The sequence below is a fragment of the Hipposideros armiger genome, unplaced genomic scaffold, assembly GCF_001890085.2.
Source record: "Hipposideros armiger isolate ML-2016 unplaced genomic scaffold, ASM189008v1 scaffold_748, whole genome shotgun sequence".
In the NCBI taxonomy this organism is placed as follows: domain Eukaryota; kingdom Metazoa; phylum Chordata; class Mammalia; order Chiroptera; family Hipposideridae; genus Hipposideros; species Hipposideros armiger.
This window is the reverse complement of record NW_017732098.1, coordinates 202733-220868: the sequence shown is the minus strand read 5'-3', so window position 1 is coordinate 220868 and position 18136 is coordinate 202733. Positions and strand designations below refer to the sequence as shown.

Sequence of the window (18136 nt, the reverse complement as noted above, 5' to 3'; positions counted from 1 at the left end):
CCCCCACCCCCACCACCAAGGCTAGGCCTGGGAGGGCTGCTCCTTCTGTCCAGGGCACTGGCCCGCTCTTGCGTCTCAGCAGCCCCACTGATCAGGATTTGGGACAGGTCTCCTGCAGCTGCCGTGAAGGTTACAGTGGCGACGGCATCCGGGTCTGTGCGCTCCTGGACCCCTGTTCCCAGGTCAGGCCCCCAGCCCCACCCCATTTCACAGGGGGAGGGGACTGAGGCTGGAACCAGCAGGGCCCTAAGGGCATCTGAAGGGTACAAGCTCAAGTCTGACTGATCAGTAGGAAACAGGGTTTTAGGAATTTGGACAGGAGCCTTCATGGCCCCTTCCTCAAGGCTGGTTGGGGCAGAGGAATCCTGGGAGCCACTGATGCCTCTCTTTCCTGTCCCTGCTGCAGAGTAATGGAGGCTGCAGCCCCTATGCCGTGTGCAAAAGCATAGGGGATGGCCAGAGGACATGCACCTGTGATACAGCCCACACCGTGGGTGATGGTTTCATCTGCCGTGCCCGGGTCAGCCTGGTAATAATGCCCGAGTCGGACCCCTCACCCAAGGCACCCCTTGGACCTGATATTAGTTAAGATTCCAGATTTGATCCTGATTCTGGCCCTGACCATGACCCTGGGCCTGACCCATGACTCCACCTGGGCCTGACCCAGCTGTGATCCATAAAACTAATCCTGATCCCAGCTCAGACCCCCCTGGCTTTCCTTTCCTCATCTCTGCCTTGGTCAGGCCTTGGGCTGCAGGTGCGGGACAGGCACCAGGCCCTGAATGGGGGCCACCCAAAATCTGAGCTGACCCTCGCCCCCCCAGGAGCTCCTTCGGGACAGGCATGCCTCCTTCTTCAGCCTCCACCTCCTGGTGAGTGACCAGCTGGTCTTCATTTCCTTAGTGCAGCCTGGGCCTCTCTGATCGGCAGGTCCCACCTGCCTCTGGGCCTTGATATTCTCACCTGGTCAGGGGGTTGGCTGGTCTGGTCTCAGAGTCTAAGGCTTCCCCTGGAAGATCCGTGGAAGCCTGGAGTTGCTCCCAGATTGCCCCTCTTCCACTCAAGCTGTTCTCCTCTTCCCCCAGAAATTCAATGAGCTCAAGGGCAACGGGCCTTTCACAATTTTCGTGCCACACGCAGATCTAATGACCAACGTGTCGCAGGTAACGCAGCCCGCAGAAGCAAGGCTGGGGAGGCATGGGCACTCCAGGGTTGGGGGGTGGGCAGAGACAGCAGTCAGGGCCACCGTCTACCCTCACAACTTCCACTCCAGGATGAGCTGGCCCGGATTGGAGCCCATCGCCAGCTGGTGTTCCGCTACCACGTGGTCGGGTGCCGGCAGATGCGGAGCCAGGATCTGCTGGAGGAGGGCTACGTAACCACGCTCTCCGGGCACCCGCTGCGCTTCAGCGAGAGGGAGGTGAGCCTAGGCCCCGCTCCCGAATCCGCAGTCCACAGACCCAGAACTCTGGCTTTCAAGCCCCAGCCCCAGAGCCCTACGCTCTGTCCCCATGTTTAAGACCCTCTCACTTCCCCGGGGCCAGGGCGGGCTTCAGTGAAACAGAGCTGAGTCCTGCCCCGCCCCCGCCCACCACTACGAGCCTGTTCCTGGGCTCAGGACTTCTGAAGCTGGCCCTTTGCCGGTGTCCCGCTTCCGCTCCCACTGCTGTTTTTCCCTGGGAGGGAGGTGAGACTCGTCGTCTTGACCCCGCCTACCTTTTGCCGAAAACTTGCCCAACCCAGGCCCCTTCCCTGCCTCATTCAGTCCCTGCTCGCCCCCACATGCCCTTGCCCCGCCCCCAGGGCAGGCATATATCTCAATGACTTTGCACGAGTGGTAAGCAGTGACCACCAGGCAGTGAACGGTATCCTGCATTTCATCGACCGTGTCCTGCTGCCGCCAGAAGTGCTACACTGGGAGCCTGACGCTGCCCCGATCCTGAGGGTATGCCCTGGGCATGGGCCTGGGAGCTGGAAGGCGGGTGGCTGGGGGGCTTGGGATCCTGTCTCCCCGTGTGACCTCACATCTCACCAGCGCCTTTCCCTAGAGAAATATCACTGCTGCCGCGGATAGCTTTGGTTACAAGATTTTCAGCGGTCTTGTGAAGGTACTGTTCCTGTGTGTGGGCCTGTCAGTGTGTGCATATATACATGAGTGTATGTGGGTGACTGGCAATGTGTGTGCAGCTGTGTGTTTGCTCACCTGTCTGTGCACACCCATCTGAATGCAAACCTGTCCTTTGCATGAGCACATCTGTGTGCACAGGCCATGTCTGTGTGCATGAGCTTCCCAGTGTGAGAACAAGGGTGTGCTATGTGTACCCACACATAGCAGTCAAGGTATGTGCAAGTTTATCCTTGCGTATATGTCCACATATATATCTACCTGGAACAGCTACATTGGAGTGTGACTGGTGGGAAGGCTGCCTGGGTCCCTGTAGCCCCTTCCTGGTCTCTGCCGTCCAGCCCCCTACCTCTGCCCGCTAGTCGCTCACTTCACTGTGATTGCCACACTTCTATTCCTCCCCCGCTCTTCCCCTCCCCCCTGCAGGTGGCTGGTCTCCTGCCCCTGCTTCGAGATGTGTCCCATAGGCCTTTCACAATGCTGTGGCCAACAGACTCTGCCCTGCAAGCCCTGCCACCTGATCGCCAGGCCTGGCTGTACCATGAGGACCACCGTGACAAGCTGGCAGCCATTCTGCGGGGCCATGTGATCCGCAACATCGAGGTGGGTGCACCCCCAGACCTTGGTCCCCACTGATTGCCACCTAGCCTTCCTACCCAGCTCCAACCATGGCTCCATCTGCTCAGGCCTTGGCATCTGACCTGCCCAATCTGGGCCCACTCCGCACCATGCATGGAACCCCTATCTCCTTCTCCTGCAGCCGTGCCCGGCCGGTGAGTCTGGGGAGGAGGCTTGAATGAGGGAGGGAGGGAGGGGCCCTGGCTGCAGTACAGCTGTGACCCCCATGTACCCCACATTCTCCCGCCTGCAGGGTGAGCTCATGGTGGGTGAGGATGACGCCCGCATTGTGCAGCGGCACCTGCCCTTTGAGGGTGGCCTGGCCTACGGCATCGACCAGCTGCTGGAACCACCTGGCCTTGGTGCCCGCTGTGACCGCTTTGAGACTCGGCCAGTGTGGCTGGTGAGGGAGGCCTGAGGTGGACGGGTAGGGGCCCAAGCCCACCTGTACTGTCCATCTACCTGACCTTTCTGTATTGGCCTCCATTCCTTCCAGACGATTTGCAGCATCTGTGGGCGGGAACCACCCTGTCCTGAGGGCTCACACGAGCAGGTAAGGAGCTGGGAGCTGGATGGGGGTTTGGGCCAGGGCCAGCCTGAGCTGTTTGCAGCCTGACTCTTCTTGGCCCAGGGCAGCCCCCAGACCTGCTGGCGCTACTACTCAAAGATCTGGACGTCCCCTCTACGCCCCTTGGCACTGCGCAGCATTTGGGGCCAGCCTCATCAAGGTCTGGGCAGGGGCTGCCACCGCAACTGTGTCACCACCACCTGGAAACCCAGCTGCTGCCCTGGTCACTATGGCAGTGAGTGCCGAGGTGAGTGTCCTGAGGTTGCAGACGCTGCTGACTGGCTCCTCTGGCCATTGTTTCTGAGGGGTGTGGGGGTGATCAGGGGCTGGGTGGGTCTGGGGGGTGGGTGAGTGGATTTTACCAGGAGAGAATGCTCTAAGAGGCGGGGTGGGGGTGTGGATGGTGTAGGACCTGGTGGGGTGTGCTGGGGGAGAGGGGGCCTGGAGGATTCTCAGCAAGCAGTGTGGGGACTTAGGTGTGTTGCTGCTTTTCGAAGAGCCTGGGCAGCCAGGGGATGAAGGCCAGATGGTGTGGCTGGGCTGGGGATGCCTGTGTGTGGGTCCTAAAGAGAGCCCCTGGCTCCTCCTCCCTTCTCCCACCCCATCCTCTAGCTTGCCCTGGGGGTGCCAGCCACCCTTGTAGTGACCATGGTCTGTGCATGGACGGCATGAGCGGCAGCGGGCAGTGTAGGTGCCATTCGGGGTTTGCTGGAACAGCATGTGAACTCTGTGCCCCGGGGGCCTTCGGGCCTCTTTGCCAAGGTAGGCTGTTCTGTCTTGCACTGCCCTGCCTTCTGATTCCCTTGGCTAATGTGCCAACTCCACCCTCCTGCCTGTCCCTTTCCCCAGCCTGCCGCTGCACCTCTCATGGCCACTGTGATGAGGGCCTCGGGGGCTCCGGCTCCTGCTTCTGTGATGAGGGCTGGACTGGGCCACGCTGCGAGGTGCAGCTGGGTGAGTGGCCCTTGTGCTGTGCCCACCCTGCACATACCAGTGCATTCCCCAACTGCACACTCAGGTGGAGGCACTGAGGATGAGGCGGGGGAGGGGGCTGGGGACATTCAGGAGGGCAGCTACTAACCTGGATATGTGGGGTGGGCCCTTGGGGACAGAGCTGCAGCCTGTGTGTGCCCCACCCTGTGCACCCCAGGCAGTGTGCCGTGCGGGCAACAGTTGCGAGTGCAGCCTGGGCTATGAAGGGGATGGCCGCATGTGCACAGGTGAGCAGGTGGGTGGGGGTGTGAGGTGGGAGGCCACACCCCTCTTCTGCCACCTGGTCCACCCACTCTCTCCCTGCCCCCAGTGGTGGACCTGTGCCAGGATGGGCATGGTGGCTGCAGTGAGCATGCCAACTGCAGCCAGGTAGGCACAGTGGTCAACTGCACCTGCCTCCCAGACTACGAGGGTGATGGCTGGAGCTGCCGGGCCCGCAACCCCTGTGAAGATGGCCACCGTGGGGGCTGCAGTGAGCATGCTGACTGCCTAAGCACTGGCCCGGTGAGCAGGGGGGGTGCCAAGCAGCAGAGTGGAGAGGCCCCGCAGAGTGGCTCCCCCAGTCCCTGAAGGGCACCCACCTGATCTCCCACCCCAGAACACACGACGCTGTGTGTGCCATGCTGGCTATGTGGGTGATGGACTGCAGTGTCTGGAGGAGCCTGAGCCACCTGAGGACCGCTGCCTGGGCCAGTCCCCACCCTGTCACGTGGATGCTGTGTGCACGGACCTGCACTTCCAAGGTACGCTTCCCTGCGCGCTCCTAGTGCCCTTACCTTACCTCCGAGTCTGGCTGACCACGCATCCCTCCCTTCTGCAGAAAAACGGGCTGGTGTCTTCCACCTTCAGGCCACCAGTGGCCCTTACAGTCTGAACTTCTCAGAGGCTGAGGTGGCATGTGGGGCCCAGGGAGCTGTCCTTGCTTCTCTCCCTCAGCTCTCTGCTGCCCAGCAGGTATGTGGGGCCCAGGAGAGCGGAGCCAAGCCTGTGGGGGCCCCTTGAGGTAGGCCTGGGATCTCAGCATCCTCTCCTGCCCCTACAGCTGGGCTTCCACCTGTGTCTTGTGGGCTGGCTGGCCAATGGCTCGGCTGCCCACCCCGTTGTCTTCCCTTCGGCGGACTGTGGTGATGGTCAGGTGGGCGTCGTCAGCCTGGGCACCCGGAAGAATCTGTCGGAGTGCTGGGATGCCTACTGTTACCGTGTGCAAGGTGCAGTCACCCCCACCCACCATGCTTCACTCTCCAGCTCTGCCCCATCCCACCAACCCACTAACCTACTGAACTCCCTTTCCCACAGACGTGGCCTGCCGGTGCCGCGATGGCTTTGTGGGTGACGGGACCAGCACATGCAACGGGAAGCTGCTTGATGTACTGGCTGCCACTGCCAACTTCTCCACCTTCTATGGGGTGCGCAGGGGCCCAGGGGGTGTGGGGTAGCTGGGATCCTTGGGGAGGGATCCTGTTCACAGCCCTGTCTCCCCACCCTCCCAGATGCTGCTGGGCTATGCCAATGCCACTCCTCGAGGTCTTGACTTCCTAGATTTCCTGGACGATGAACTCACCTACAAGACACTTTTTGTCCCTGTCAATGAAGGCTTTGTGGATAACATGGTAACTAGTAGGCGGTATAGACAGAGCAGGGCCCGACCCTGCTCCCTCTGGCTGGCCCGGGCCAACAGGGTGAGTGGCCTTCACTTTGCCCACAGACACTGAGTGGCCCAGACCTGGAACTGCACGCCTCCAATGCCACCCTCCTGAGCTCCAACATCAGCAAGGGTACCTTGCTCCCCTCCCACTCGGGCCTCAGCCTTGTCATTAGTGATGTGGGCCCTGACAACAGTTCTTGGGCCCCTGTGGTAAGTCTAGCCACTGCCCCTCCCCTGCTGGCCCTGGCCCTCCCTCACCCACTGGGCCTGACTCTGGTCTCCCCACAGGCCCCAGGAGCAGTTGTGGTTAGTGGCGTCATCGTGTGGGACATCATCGCATTCAATGGTATCATCCATGCTCTGGCCAGCCCCCTCCTGGCACCCCCACAGCCTGTGAGTTGGTGGGGGTCAGTTAGAGCTGCACAGGGAAAGGGGACAACTCTGGCCAGGTCCTTGATATTCTCCTGTTTGCAGCGGGCAGTGGTAGCACCTGAGGGCCCACCCGTGGCAGCAGGTGTGGGAGCTGTGGTAGCTGCTGCAACACTGCTGGGCCTGGTGGCTGGAGCCGTATACTTCCGTGCACGAGGCAGGGCCACAGGCTTTGGCTTCTCTGCCTTCCAGGTAGGGTTGGGTTGGGGATAGGTGGGGGTTCGGATCCATCTAGCTTGCTCAAGGCCCCTCACCACTCACCTCTCTTCTCAGGCAGAAGATGACGCTGATGACGACTTCTCCCCATGGCAGGAAGGGGCCAGCCCAACCCTGGTCTCTGTCCCCAACCCGGTCTTTGGCAGCCATGATGCCTTTTGTGAGCCCTTTGATGTGAGTGTGGGGCAGGGGGATGTGGAAGTGCGCCCAGGGTCTGGTTGCTGGCCCAGCTACACGTCCTCCCCGCAGGACTCAGTCCTGGAGGACGACTTTCCTGACACCCAGAGGATCCTCGCGGTTAAGTGACGCGGCTGGGGCTGAAGCAGAGGCACGAGCAGAAGGCCACCACTTTATTGCCTGTGTGGACAATGCCCAGAGTGGGTGGGGCAGGAAAATAAAGTTGCCTTCAGCGGATGTGGGCCATGTCGCTGAGGAAGGGTGTCTTCATGCAGCCGGTGCAGAGCTGGTCCATCCACAGCGGTGCCTCGTGCTGCAGGGGTGTGCGGCGCGGGTAGAAGGTGAAGTCCACGCGGTAGTTGAGCAGGCAACTGAGGGAGGCCATGTAGAGGTCGGAGAAGCGCACAAGGCGCCGAGAGAAGTAGGTGGGGTTGTGGAAGGTGCGGAAGATGCTCCCAAACTGAGCGTTGAACAGGGCCTTGGTAATGCACCTGGGGAGGGAGACACGGGGCACTGGAAGGGCCGCCCAGGATGAGGCCGGGCCGGGACCCCTGCCCTGGCCCTAGCCCGCTCACCTTAGCTCCTGCCGCTCCTTCATCCAGGCAGCCAGCACCTGTCGTGACTCTGCATCCTGGTAAGTCTGGGGGAGACAAGGTGTGTGCTGGGTGTGTGCCCCAGGAGGCAGCCACAGTCCCTCCCCTGGGACGCCCCCCGCCCCCCGCGCCACACACACCTGCATTCTCTCCAGTAGCCCTGTGAGCGCCTGCTGCCATGTCAGTGAGTGCATGTACTGCTCCGTGTTGATGATGTGGATTTCGCGTTCCAGCTCAGGGATGATGGCGCCTGTGCGCCAGCCATGCCGCAGCATGAGGTCCTGGGGGGCAGTGGGAGGACAGGGCTCAGCACCCGCTTTAGGGCTGAGTCTCCCTCCAGGTGGCCCAGTCTCATCCCTCTCACCGCCAGGTCACTGTAGAGGTGGTCTCCGAAGTACAGCACACGGGGGCCACGCCATTCTGTCAGACGCAGGAAGTCAAACAGGTTTCCCTGGGGAGAGATGGGGGACACTACTGAGCCCAGTGTACTGAAGGGGCTCCCATGGGGCTGCCAGAAACATGCCTGGTTCTCTACCCGTCTTTTCAAATCCCCAGAGGTAGTGAGGCCCCTCCAGCCGGATGCTGGGCTGCCCTTTCCCATGGCCTTGCTGTCCCCTCTGGGCTCTGGCCCTCGCCACCTCCTCCTCATGCTCAGCAGGGGTCTGCCTGCTGCAGGAAAGTCTCCTACAGGCCTGGCATGGTGCCCGGTGCCTCTAGGGTCTCCCTGCCCCGTGGCCTCACACCCACCCCAGGCTACGGACTGAGTCTGCTTTTTGTGGGAAACAAACTGCAGCAGTGACCCCCACGGCCCTGGCGTCCTCCTGGGTTCCCCGGCCTGAGCCCAGAGGGACCCAGCAGACCAATGGCAGACCTCACTATGAGGCCGTCCTGCTCCAAAGGCGGACAAAAGATGAAAAAACTCAGCCAGGCTCAAACAACAGAGGAACTCACAGGGGAGCAAAAATGGTGGTGGTGGTGGGGGGGTGCAGAGTAGGGAGTGCAGCAGTCGTGGGGCAGAGCCCACAAACCAGGTAAGAATGGAAACCCAGCAAAAAAGAGTTACTAGAGCAGTCTGTGCATGCAGGGGGAGCGGGGCGTGCGCACAGGCGGCTGTGGAAGACCTCATTTTTGAAATATTCTCAAGTGGAGAGGCTGAGGAGCAGGGGATCCGCTGAACAGGGAGGTATGATGGGAGGAGTGGATGTGCCCGGAGTAAACCACCAGAAAGAACCCTGAGGCACAACAGGAAACAGAGGGAGGGAGGGAGGGAGGGAGCAAAGAAAGACAAGACCCAAGTAGGATCATGATATCTCTCCCTCTCCCTCCTCCCCCCCCTCCCTTTCCTTCTCTCAGAACATCAGGCATAAGGAAAAACCCAAAAGCTGCCAAAGAAAAAGTCACATGTTCCCCACAAAGGTGCATGACCCTCCTCAGGCTCAGACAACATGCCAGGACAAAGGAGACAGGCATCCTTAGCGCTGAGGGGAAGAGCCTGTGCCGCAGAGGGCCGGGGAACAGCCGGGCGGGCAGCTGAGCAGTGGGCAGGGGTGGGGGCACTGCATGCAGGCCTCGCCTCTGCGTGAGGACCTGGAGGCTGCTCCCTGTGGATGTGCCCCTGGCCCAGCTGCTGGACCCCCGGCCTCCAAGAAGCCCGGCCTCCAAGAAGCCCGGCTCACCAGCTCAGCCAGGATTTCCGCATTCCATCCAGGGCCAAATGCCTTAATCACCTCCTGTTCAGAGCCAGCCCCTGCCCCACACCCGCATCAGGCCCCTTCTCATCTTCCAAGACAGTCAGGAAAGCGGCTCTCCCTCGAGGCCCACGAGCCACCCCCACCGGCCCAGCTCAGGGGCCTTAATCGGGCTTGTCTGGCTGTAACCGAGTGCTCAGCCCACAAGTGATAACAGTGTCATTTATTGGGCACTTAGTGAAAGCCCAGCCATTCTTAGGCTTTGACACTATAACTCAAGTTGAGTATTTCACCTCTTTTATAGATGAGGAAAGTAAGGCACAGAGGGGCCGAGTAATTCGGCCAGACTCCCTCAGCCGTTGACGGCCACTGAGGACTGCATCTGAATTCAAACACAGGCAACCTGACCCAGAGGCCAAGCCCTTGACACTGCCCAGGCCTGTCCCCTGAAAGTCATTCCCTGGTGTCCTAGACACAGACCCACAGCACGAGGAAACAGACTCACGGTAGATGTGTGGTGGCTGGTCAGGGTCCAGAAGGCCGTGCCACTGCCCCCTCCACCTGGGGCTTTGGTTAGCCCTGTAGCCCCTGCCAGATGCTACTCCCACCCAGATGGCCCTCACCTGCCGATAGATCTTGCCCTTTTCCAGGCGGGTGATGCGGTCCCACTGGAGCGAGCCCTTCTCATCGAGTTTTCTGAAAGGCCTAGGGAGGGTGGGGGCAGGTAAAAGGCTCGATTTCCAGTCTGTGGCAGGACCATCCCACTGTGCAGAAGCCCATCTGCTCATGTGGGCCACACGTCAGCAAGGGGGTGTCCCCACCCCAACCATACAGGGCGGCGAGCAAAGACCAGTCCCCACTCCCGGGCCCCACTGCCTCCGCCAGGCCCATACTTGCGCGGGTCAGTGAAGAAGCTGGGTTTGTCCGCCTGGACGATGACCACGTCGAAGAGCTGGCGCCAGTCGGGACCCACCATGTGGCGCATTCCCTTGTCCCTGGGCACAGATGGGGCACAGGTAGGGCAGGTGGCATGTGGTCTGAGGGAGGCTTGAGCCTGCCTGCCGCTACCTGGTCCCCACCCTGCCCCCTCCTCCCACCGCAGGGTGGGGCGGGGCTCACACAAAACTGAAGGGACTGTTGGTGATGAGGAACAGCTGTTTCCCATGGTCCACCAGGCGGCTCAGGACAGCGAACGTCTCATCCCCTCTCAGGATGTACTTCTCTAACAGGGGGAGATGGGATGTGAGGGCCAATGCACCGCCTGCCCAGGCATGCGGTAGCAGCTGCTGTCCACCCTTACCCATGTCCCGCTCGATCCACTGGTACATGAGGCCCTTCACGTGCACGTCTCGAATGGCATCCTAGGGGTAGTGGAGGGACAGTGAGGTGCAGTGGGGACCAGGAGGGCCTGCTCTGCTGTGGCTGGACTTCATCTTCCCTGTCACCCCAAGCAGGCCCATTATTCTCACCGTCACATCCTTATAGAGGTGCTCTTGGTCAAACTCCAGGCCATGGCCCAAGAAGTGATCCACCACACAGGAGAGCAGTGCCATCTCTGGCAGTGAGAAGATGTCCATGAACTGCTTGATGGAGGGACCCTGGGGATGGAGGGAGGGCACCACCTCAGCAACCCCTCCAGCCCCACAACCCCCAGCTCTGGAGACCAAGGGCTCCAAGTCTGCCCTGGGACACTGGTAGAGGGTGCAGGCTATGGGTCAGGGCTGGCCCACCAGGGTGTGGGCATGGCGTCCCAGGGAGCCAGCACACACAGCGAGATCACTGAGTGGGCTGCCCTGGGCAGCAGCAGATGAGCGAGTACCTTGCCATAGAAGCCACTCATCTGGTACAGTGGGATGTGCTGGGTGCCCCCATATAGGTCGATCACCTCCTCATCTGGCACAGGCTGCAGGCCCCTGGGTGGGCACACAAACATCATCAATCCAAAGTGGTCCTGAGCCTAGGCTGAAGCGTAGGGTCAGGGAGAGTGGGGTGAGGCAGGATAGTGTCAGCACTGACCTGTAGGCCGTCCCCAGTTGCACGTAATGGAAGGCATCAATCTTCATCAGAAGGCTCTGGGGGCACCAGGGAAAAGGGACGGGCAGTGAGGAAGGAGTATGCCATTGGCCATGAGCCAGCCTCTTTCAGCCCCCACGCTGAAGCCCCAGTTGGATGGTATCAAGGGATCATGTACATGCTCCCTGTACAGGAAGCTATGGCTTTGACGCCAAGAGGGAATACAGATAAGGAGACACCCCCACAGGGGATTGGGAGGGGGCTAAGGAAGTGGCCTTGATACACATCCAGTCAGGAGGGGCCAGGGAGTCAGTGGTCTACGACTCACCTTCTGAATGTCGTAGTGGAGGCCACGGATGGCAAAGCTGGGGTTGTAGTCATACTTCCGAATACCCTCTGGGTACTGTCAGGGGAAGGAGGGCCAGGCCTGAGCCAGTGGCACTGCCAGATCTGCTGGCTGGGCAGTCGCCTCAGAAGATCAATTCAGCCATCACCCCAGCCTGGCTAGCCTCACCTTGTAGTGCTCAATCAGGATGTCACGGGCAGCACTGAAGATCTCTGGATGCAGTGAGTCTGCGTACTGGGCCAGCGTGTAGTCGTAGTCAAAGCCATAGACCTCAACATCATGCAGGCTGATCTCGTTGTTGGCATAGATGGCTGCTGGGTTCAGGAGACTGCAGACCTCGGGGGGAAGGAGATCTAGAGGAAGGAGATGCAAATACGAGGAAGACGATGATCACAGCAGCAGCAAATTGTTACTGAGCACTTCTCAGGTGCCCAGCCCCGGGAGGCTCATGAGCACCCCAGGATAGGTCCTTAGCCCAATGCTGCAGGTGGTCAAACTCAGAGGCTCAGCGAGGGTCACATGGTTGAGGTAAGGCAGAGCTAGCAATGGGCCAAGCTCATGGCTGGAGCTTGTGGGTCCTGGGTTACACCATCACCTGCAGCTCACCAGGTACACCAAGCAAGCCTGTGCCTCCTCCAGGCACTCATAAGCCCCACTGCCCACCCCTTCCACCCTGCCTGAAGCTGTGGTTGGGACTTAGGAACACTATTAGGATGGGGGATCTTGGGTGGCCCCTCTGTTGCTCAGACTCCCAGCTCTGAGCACCTGCCACAGCTGTTGGGGGCAAGGCCTCTCTAATCGAATTTCAGCTGGCTGTCAGCCCACATAATGACATTTGCTGCCTCTAGCCAGGGAACATTGCTAATTACAACAGGCGGGACATGTGATGTCGGGTTCTGGGCCACTAACCAGCCTGCTCCCCTCTGAAGATGTGGTCATAGCCACCCCAAACCCCTGGTTGCTCAAGGGGGGCTGCGTGGGACCCTGTAGAGTGGGCTCTGGGGTCCTAGGCTCATCTGCCTTGGTTCCCCGTCTGTACAGCTGGGGAGGTGAATGGGGAAAGGGTATGGGCTTTGAAGTCAGAGAGACCAGACCCTCCTTCTTATGGCGGTGACCTCAGGAAAGTCATCTCACTTTTGGGTCTCGGCTTCCTTATCTCTAAAGGCAAAATGAAAATTGTACTAACCTACAGAATTACTAAGAGGGTCCTATGGAATGTGCTCGGCGCTGCATTCCCACTGGGGCGAGTGCAGGATTAAGAGTGCTGCGCCTCTGGAGCCCATCACTTCCGTCCTGTATTTCCCTGCACCACTCAGGGAGCAGGGGTTCCAGGGAGAGGGGAGCAGGCAGGACTAGGCGCACAGGGCACTGCCTTGCAGAGGCTCCTTTTCTGAGACCTCTAGCCTGTGGCTGAAGCCCAAGCCTCTAGGGAATTCCTGTCTCAGCCACAAGAGTCATGATCTTGACGCAGAAGCCCCTGACCATGAAGCACGCCTGGCAGTTGTCTGTGTTCAGAGGCAGACACTCTCTGATGAGCTCCCAGGCTGCGAGCATTGGCCTTGGAGGTCCCTTTGGAACACAGGCTCCGCTCTTAGCCCCTTCTCCTTTGGAGCCAACTGCAGGGTGTGGGTGGGGGAACAGGTGTGGCTGGTTCCTCTGGCAGCCCCAGGCCAACCTAGGCCCGGCACAGCGCAGTTTCTTCCAAGATGACTCGTGGGTGCAGACAAAACACTCCTTACTTGAACGTATGTGAGAAACAGCTGATTTCAGCTTTCTAGGGAGCTGCTTCTGAGATGCCCCTCATCTGGTGTCAGCAGGACCCTGGGCCTTCCCCTCCCCCTGGTCCTGAGTTGCTGGGCACCAACTGTGACTCTGGGAACAATATCCAGTAGCCCCCAGGAGGGGAGGCGTCTGCTTGGCGTAGAGTTCTGGCTTTCACCTCTGCCCTTGAAGATGTTCCCAAGGATGGACAATCCTCCCAGGAACAAAGCAGGACGGGGAAGCAGCCCACAGGGCCTGGCCTCCTGACCCGCTTTCTGGACTGAAAAAACCAATAGCTCTGGGGCACAAGGTCCCACTCTCTTCCACAGGGTTGTTTTGGTGACCAGGGCCAGGTGAGGAGGATACGCCCTTCACCTGAGCTTGCTCCCAAGTTCACTGGTCTCACTGCCTAGCCCTCCACCCTCCTTTTTCCTCAGCCCCCAACTCCTACACCTGCCCAAGGCTCCAGGATCCAAGGCCGACCCCTCCCCACAGCGGCCATGAGACTGACTTGTGAATGCCACCATGCCAGCTGCTGCTGGGTGCGCTTGTTGGTGCCTTAGAGGCTCCTCTTGTTCAATCGTCACTCCAGTCTTGTGATGTGGTCACATTTAATCGTCTTTTGTCCAGAGGAAGAAACTGGCTCAGGGAGATAAAGTCACTTGTTCAGCAGTAGGCAGTGGAGTTGAGATTTGAATTTGGTTACTCCTACCTGCCTCAATCACTCTGCCCCTCAGCCTAGCATGCCAATGTCACCATGCTGAGGTTGGGAGTGGGGTGGGAGGGCCTGGTTCCCTGGCAAAGTTTTGCCTAAAGGCATTAGCCCAAGGCACCCCTCAGTGCCTAGAATTTGCCCCTAGAAAACGTCAGAAGGGAGAGTTAGGCTCCACGGGTGCAAGGCTGGCTCATCCTAGCACTCACCCTGGCATCTTGCCCCTTTCACATCAAGAGGAGCTTTGGGATCTCTGTGAAGATCTGAAGATCCCTGTGGGCCCTGAGAGACAAAGCCCAATACACCTATGTCCCTCCCCTGATGCCTATGAGGTAGGCTTCTCGAGCCGCTCTAGAGGATCTTCCCGAGGTCTAGAGCAACGACATCGCCTTCAACAACATCCCAGGCCTGCCCCCTCCACTGAGGGTAGGGGGTGGTGTCCCAATAGAGGCCCATGGGCTTCAAAACCATCATTCCTCAGGGGTCTTAACCATTTTGCCTTCAGCTTCTCAAGAGGTGAGTCCAGTCCACCCACCACTCCTAGGCCACCACACAACGGGTGGCAGCCCCCGTTAGGTCAGCTGGAATCTTCTAGACAGGGCCACTTTGTCTTATCAGACAATGAAAGCCCTGTCACGCATGGGGGTTCTTCCAGAAGCTCCCTTGCCCCTTCTTGGCCTGGTTCTTTCCAAGTCATCACAACCCTGTGACAGAGACTCCAGGATTGTGTTTTACATCCTAAGTCACCAAGGGTCTGAGAGAGTGAGGCTTACTGGGCGCCACCCAGCTGGTCAGAGATAGGACCCAGACCCAAGCCACATCTGTCTGCTGCAGAGGCAGGGCCCCAGGGAACTCCTGAACAAATATCAGCGCGCTCAGTTCTCTGGCCTCACCAGAGAGCCCCAGCCTTACCCATCTGAGAGAAGGCTTCAGGCTGCCTCAGCCCATTTTGCAGAGAGAGAAAAGAGGCTACAAGAGGTTCAGTGCCCTGGCCAAGGGTGCAGCAACCGTTCTGGATTCCAAGGGATTGGGGCTACTTGGTCTCGTTTCTCCAGCCAACGCCTTCCTCTCCTGGGCTGAGTGCTTCGGGCCTTCAGGGCGTAATCTAGAGGTGTCTGAAAGTCTGTCTAGTCGGCGTCTGCTGAGGTCGGCGAGTCCCTAGGAGTCCGTTCCGGACAGCACCGCCGGCTGGCTTTGTCCCTGGTAATCCTACCCTAACTAAGGGCCCCTAGGGGAACAAGGAGTTTGGGAGTGTTTCAGACGCGGCCTCCTGGCGGGTGAACGCCGAGTAAAGACCGCGGGGGACCTGAAATCCAGCGGCGGATTCAGGAACCCCCAGCTCCTGCAAACTGAGCCAGGGAACAAACCTCCTATTCGCCCGCCGCCGGGCGTCGGGGCGTCCCCAGAGATTCCCGAGACTACCCGCTGGAGCCTCTTCCGAAAAGCAGCCCGGCTTTCCGAGCCCCAGCGAGCCTCAAAGGGGCGCTTCCCTTGAAGAGCGGCGCCCGGACGGCACGGGGGCGGTGCCCTGGCGCTCGGTCAGTCTGTCCGCCGCCCGGGCACGCGTCTATAGCCCCCTCCACCAGCGCCCGTCCCACTCGGGCTCACCCACCGTGCACCAATCTCCGCATATCCTGGTAACGAGCCCACAGGTGAGCGCTGAGCTCCGCGCCGCCGGCGGGCAATGGGGCGGACGCAGAGCGCGGAGCGCCCGGGCAGTGGGCGCCAGGACCGGGGGGGCCGCAGCCAGGGCAGGAGGGCGAGGACGAGGCGGCTCGCGGCCCGCCGTGGCCTCGGCACGGCAGCCAGCGCCGAGCGGCCGCCCGCAGCCCCGCACCCACCATGCCCGCTGCTCACCGCCCGTGCAGCCCTCGGCCCGTCCGCCGCCCTCCGACTGCGCGCCCGCCACCGTGGCCGCGTGCTCCTCCGTGCGGCCGGCCAATGGGCGCGGCGCGCGGAGCCCGGCCGTCCAATGGGTGCGTCTCTCGGCCCGGGGGCGGGAGGTCCCGGACGGGGCGGGGCGGGCTCCCCGGCCCCCCGGCCCCCTCCCCCGAGTTTCGGGCGCAGCGGGGGAGGGCTCTGCACCCCCCATCTGTCGCCACGGCGCTGATGGCGGCTCCTTCTATCCCTTTCCTGAGAGGTCGGAGGGCCTAAGAACCGCCGTCCCTGCGAGGCTTCGGAAGGCCGGGGCTCGGAGAGGAGAGGGCCGAAGCGCGGAGGGTCCACCCCGGCTCGCCGTCCTCCCTCCCCTTCCTTCACCCCTTGGCCTCCAGACCTCAGCTCCTCTATCCCTTCCCCCAGTCCCGCTGCGGGGGTCCTATTCTCCGCCTCCCGCCCTAGACTAGCTCTTCCCGCAGACCAGAGGGTGGTCCGGTTCGCTCCTTTAGTGAATCAAGAGCCCTTGTGCGCTTCCCTGTGCCAGCCCCACGCTAGGTGAGACCCGCAGCGCAAACGATGTCGGCTGAAGCAGCCCCTTCTCTCTCCCGCCCTGAACCTCACCCAGGTGCCCCTCCCCCCCCCTTTTTTTTTTAACTCGGAGCAGGACAACTAGGCCTTCTGCTCTAGGGCGGGTGGGCCAGGGGTCACTGCGCCTGCCTGGTTTTGACCTCAACAAATGGTTACACCGACCTGCCCCGCTCCTGGCTTCCCCGCACAGGCTCTCTTGAGATGCCTTGGTTTGTTCTAGCAACGTCGCTAGACTTTCCAACGAAATTCCTTTTCCCCAGCGTGGAACCACTCTCCACCCTCGTTTCTTCTACTCATATCCATTTTCTGAGACTGCATGTGTACCAGATGGTGCACTGGGCTCAGAGGAGGCTGACCAAGCCCGGGTGGGCCTGGTGGTGCGGAGATGGACACTGTTTTCTAAGGGTGTGTGCATATTCGAATTCCCACTGTACCTTGGCTTAAGATCTACAGTGTGCCAGACCCTGGGCCAGGTGCTGCTGCAGGATGGAGGCCCAAGGGTGGGCCCGTAGGTGAGTGGTTGTGCCCTCCTGAGGGCCCCAGTGAGCTAGGGGTTGCTGGGGAACTGGCAACACGTAAACCTTGTCAGGACGTCTGGGTGGGAGATGGGTGCTCTGTGGTATGTACCCCATCCCCCCCTCACCCCCACCCCCCACCCCCAAGAGAAATAGGAGTGAGCGCTAAGCGGGTGTGTGAAAAGTGGTTCGGTAGGGTTGGCCCCAGAAGGCAGGTTATCCAGGCAGCAGCTGGGGCCTGTCAGCTCAGGTGCAGACTCTACGGCCCTTTCCAGGAGCCCTGCTTGCGCACTCTTTTCCAGCCTGTTTTTGTAGATTTTGTGTCCACATCACCAAACTCTCTTATTGGTTCTTAGTTTTCATTTGATTTTCTTGGATTGTCTAATAGTTGCCTCCCTTTGCAAAGATACTCCCCAGTTTTTTTAGCTTTAGATAATGAGGTGACAGCCCTTTACAGACATCTTCAGCAAGCACAGCAACTCAATGAGAATGAAGGCTCCGGAGTCAGAGCTCTGCTTCTACATGGCTTAATCTCTTAACTTCCCAATTCTCCATCTATAAAAGGTGATGAAAATAGAGGTAAGGTTCAGTAGGCTCCAGAATACATGTAAAGAGCTAGGGCTCAATAAATCATCATCATCATATTATAGCTAATGTTAATTGATCCGTAGGTATGCCCCAGGCATTGTTAAATGCTTTATTTATATTCTCTCTAAACCCTAACAGCATCAGGGGAAGGTCCCCGTTTTGTGTAGGGAATTGAGGCACAAACCAACTAAGAGAATGTATGTGGAGCAGGGATGTGGTTTGACAAAACTCATGTTCTTGAACCAACTTGCTCTTCAGTGATTATTGTGAATAACGAGATAATGCATAAAAAGTAGCTACAAGTCCCTGTATAAAGTTAAGTGCTCCGTACAGGATGGCTTTTATTAATTTTAGGGTTGTTACAGATGCTTACCTAGACTTTTGTTGTGATAAAGTTCAGCTTTTTTCTTTTTTTAAAGTTCAGCTTTCAACAATGCATATCAAATTCTGTTATTTTTAGAAGTCCAGTCACCAATCACGACCCCGAAATAAATGCGAGGCGTTGCGTAATTGCATTTTAGATTATGGTGCAGTACATCAGAGAGGGTCATCACTTCTATAAGGAATATAAGAAAAGATGGCGGTGGCAGAGTAGGGGGTACTGCCGCCAACTCCTAACATTAGCTGCACAGGGGAGGCGGGAGGCGGGGGGAATCTTGCCCGGCCGACGCCACGTGGGAAGC

General features: G+C 59.6%; 2 protein-coding genes across 5 annotated transcripts in view; one reads left to right on the top strand and one right to left on the bottom strand.

The window, feature by feature from the left end:
- The window catches only part of STAB1 (stabilin 1), a 27902-nt gene extending 20894 nt beyond the window's left edge, over window positions 1-7008 (top strand). The window contains exons 43-68 of the mRNA XM_019628126.1: window positions 96-182; window positions 407-529; window positions 825-872; window positions 1086-1163; window positions 1274-1424; window positions 1809-1945; window positions 2049-2108; window positions 2552-2728; window positions 2812-2898; window positions 2997-3146; window positions 3240-3296; window positions 3375-3558; window positions 3924-4073; window positions 4161-4265; window positions 4424-4531; window positions 4615-4808; window positions 4903-5047; window positions 5125-5258; window positions 5347-5512; window positions 5601-5710; window positions 5795-5914; window positions 6010-6159; window positions 6238-6342; window positions 6424-6570; window positions 6652-6768; window positions 6844-7008. Coding sequence (XP_019483671.1) covers window positions 96-182; window positions 407-529; window positions 825-872; window positions 1086-1163; window positions 1274-1424; window positions 1809-1945; window positions 2049-2108; window positions 2552-2728; window positions 2812-2898; window positions 2997-3146; window positions 3240-3296; window positions 3375-3558; window positions 3924-4073; window positions 4161-4265; window positions 4424-4531; window positions 4615-4808; window positions 4903-5047; window positions 5125-5258; window positions 5347-5512; window positions 5601-5710; window positions 5795-5914; window positions 6010-6159; window positions 6238-6342; window positions 6424-6570; window positions 6652-6768; window positions 6844-6900 — 3147 coding nt within the window. The 3' untranslated portion in view covers window positions 6901-7008. The remainder of the gene's footprint in view (window positions 1-95; window positions 183-406; window positions 530-824; window positions 873-1085; window positions 1164-1273; window positions 1425-1808; window positions 1946-2048; window positions 2109-2551; window positions 2729-2811; window positions 2899-2996; window positions 3147-3239; window positions 3297-3374; window positions 3559-3923; window positions 4074-4160; window positions 4266-4423; window positions 4532-4614; window positions 4809-4902; window positions 5048-5124; window positions 5259-5346; window positions 5513-5600; window positions 5711-5794; window positions 5915-6009; window positions 6160-6237; window positions 6343-6423; window positions 6571-6651; window positions 6769-6843) is intronic.
- Window positions 6930-15810, bottom strand: NT5DC2 (5'-nucleotidase domain containing 2). 4 transcript variants are annotated; one of them, XM_019628125.1, is made up of 14 exons: window positions 15742-15810; window positions 11580-11764; window positions 11394-11468; window positions 11069-11124; window positions 10872-10965; window positions 10522-10650; window positions 10353-10413; window positions 10172-10274; window positions 9946-10047; window positions 9676-9757; window positions 7729-7815; window positions 7505-7645; window positions 7347-7411; window positions 6930-7262 (listed from the first exon to the last, which is right to left on the bottom strand). In XM_019628125.1, exons 4-14 carry the CDS (start codon window positions 11113-11115, stop codon window positions 7001-7003), a joined length of 1173 nt encoding a protein of 390 aa, XP_019483670.1. In that variant the 5' UTR covers window positions 11116-11124; window positions 11394-11468; window positions 11580-11764; window positions 15742-15810; the 3' UTR covers window positions 6930-7000. The 4 variants fall into 4 exon arrangements, with proteins under 4 accessions (XP_019483670.1, XP_019483666.1, XP_019483669.1 ...); XM_019628121.1 differs by having other exon boundaries at window positions 15497-15800; XM_019628124.1 differs by lacking the exon at window positions 15742-15810 and adding an exon at window positions 14797-15185.
- Between the last annotated feature and the right edge of the window lie 2326 nt (window positions 15811-18136).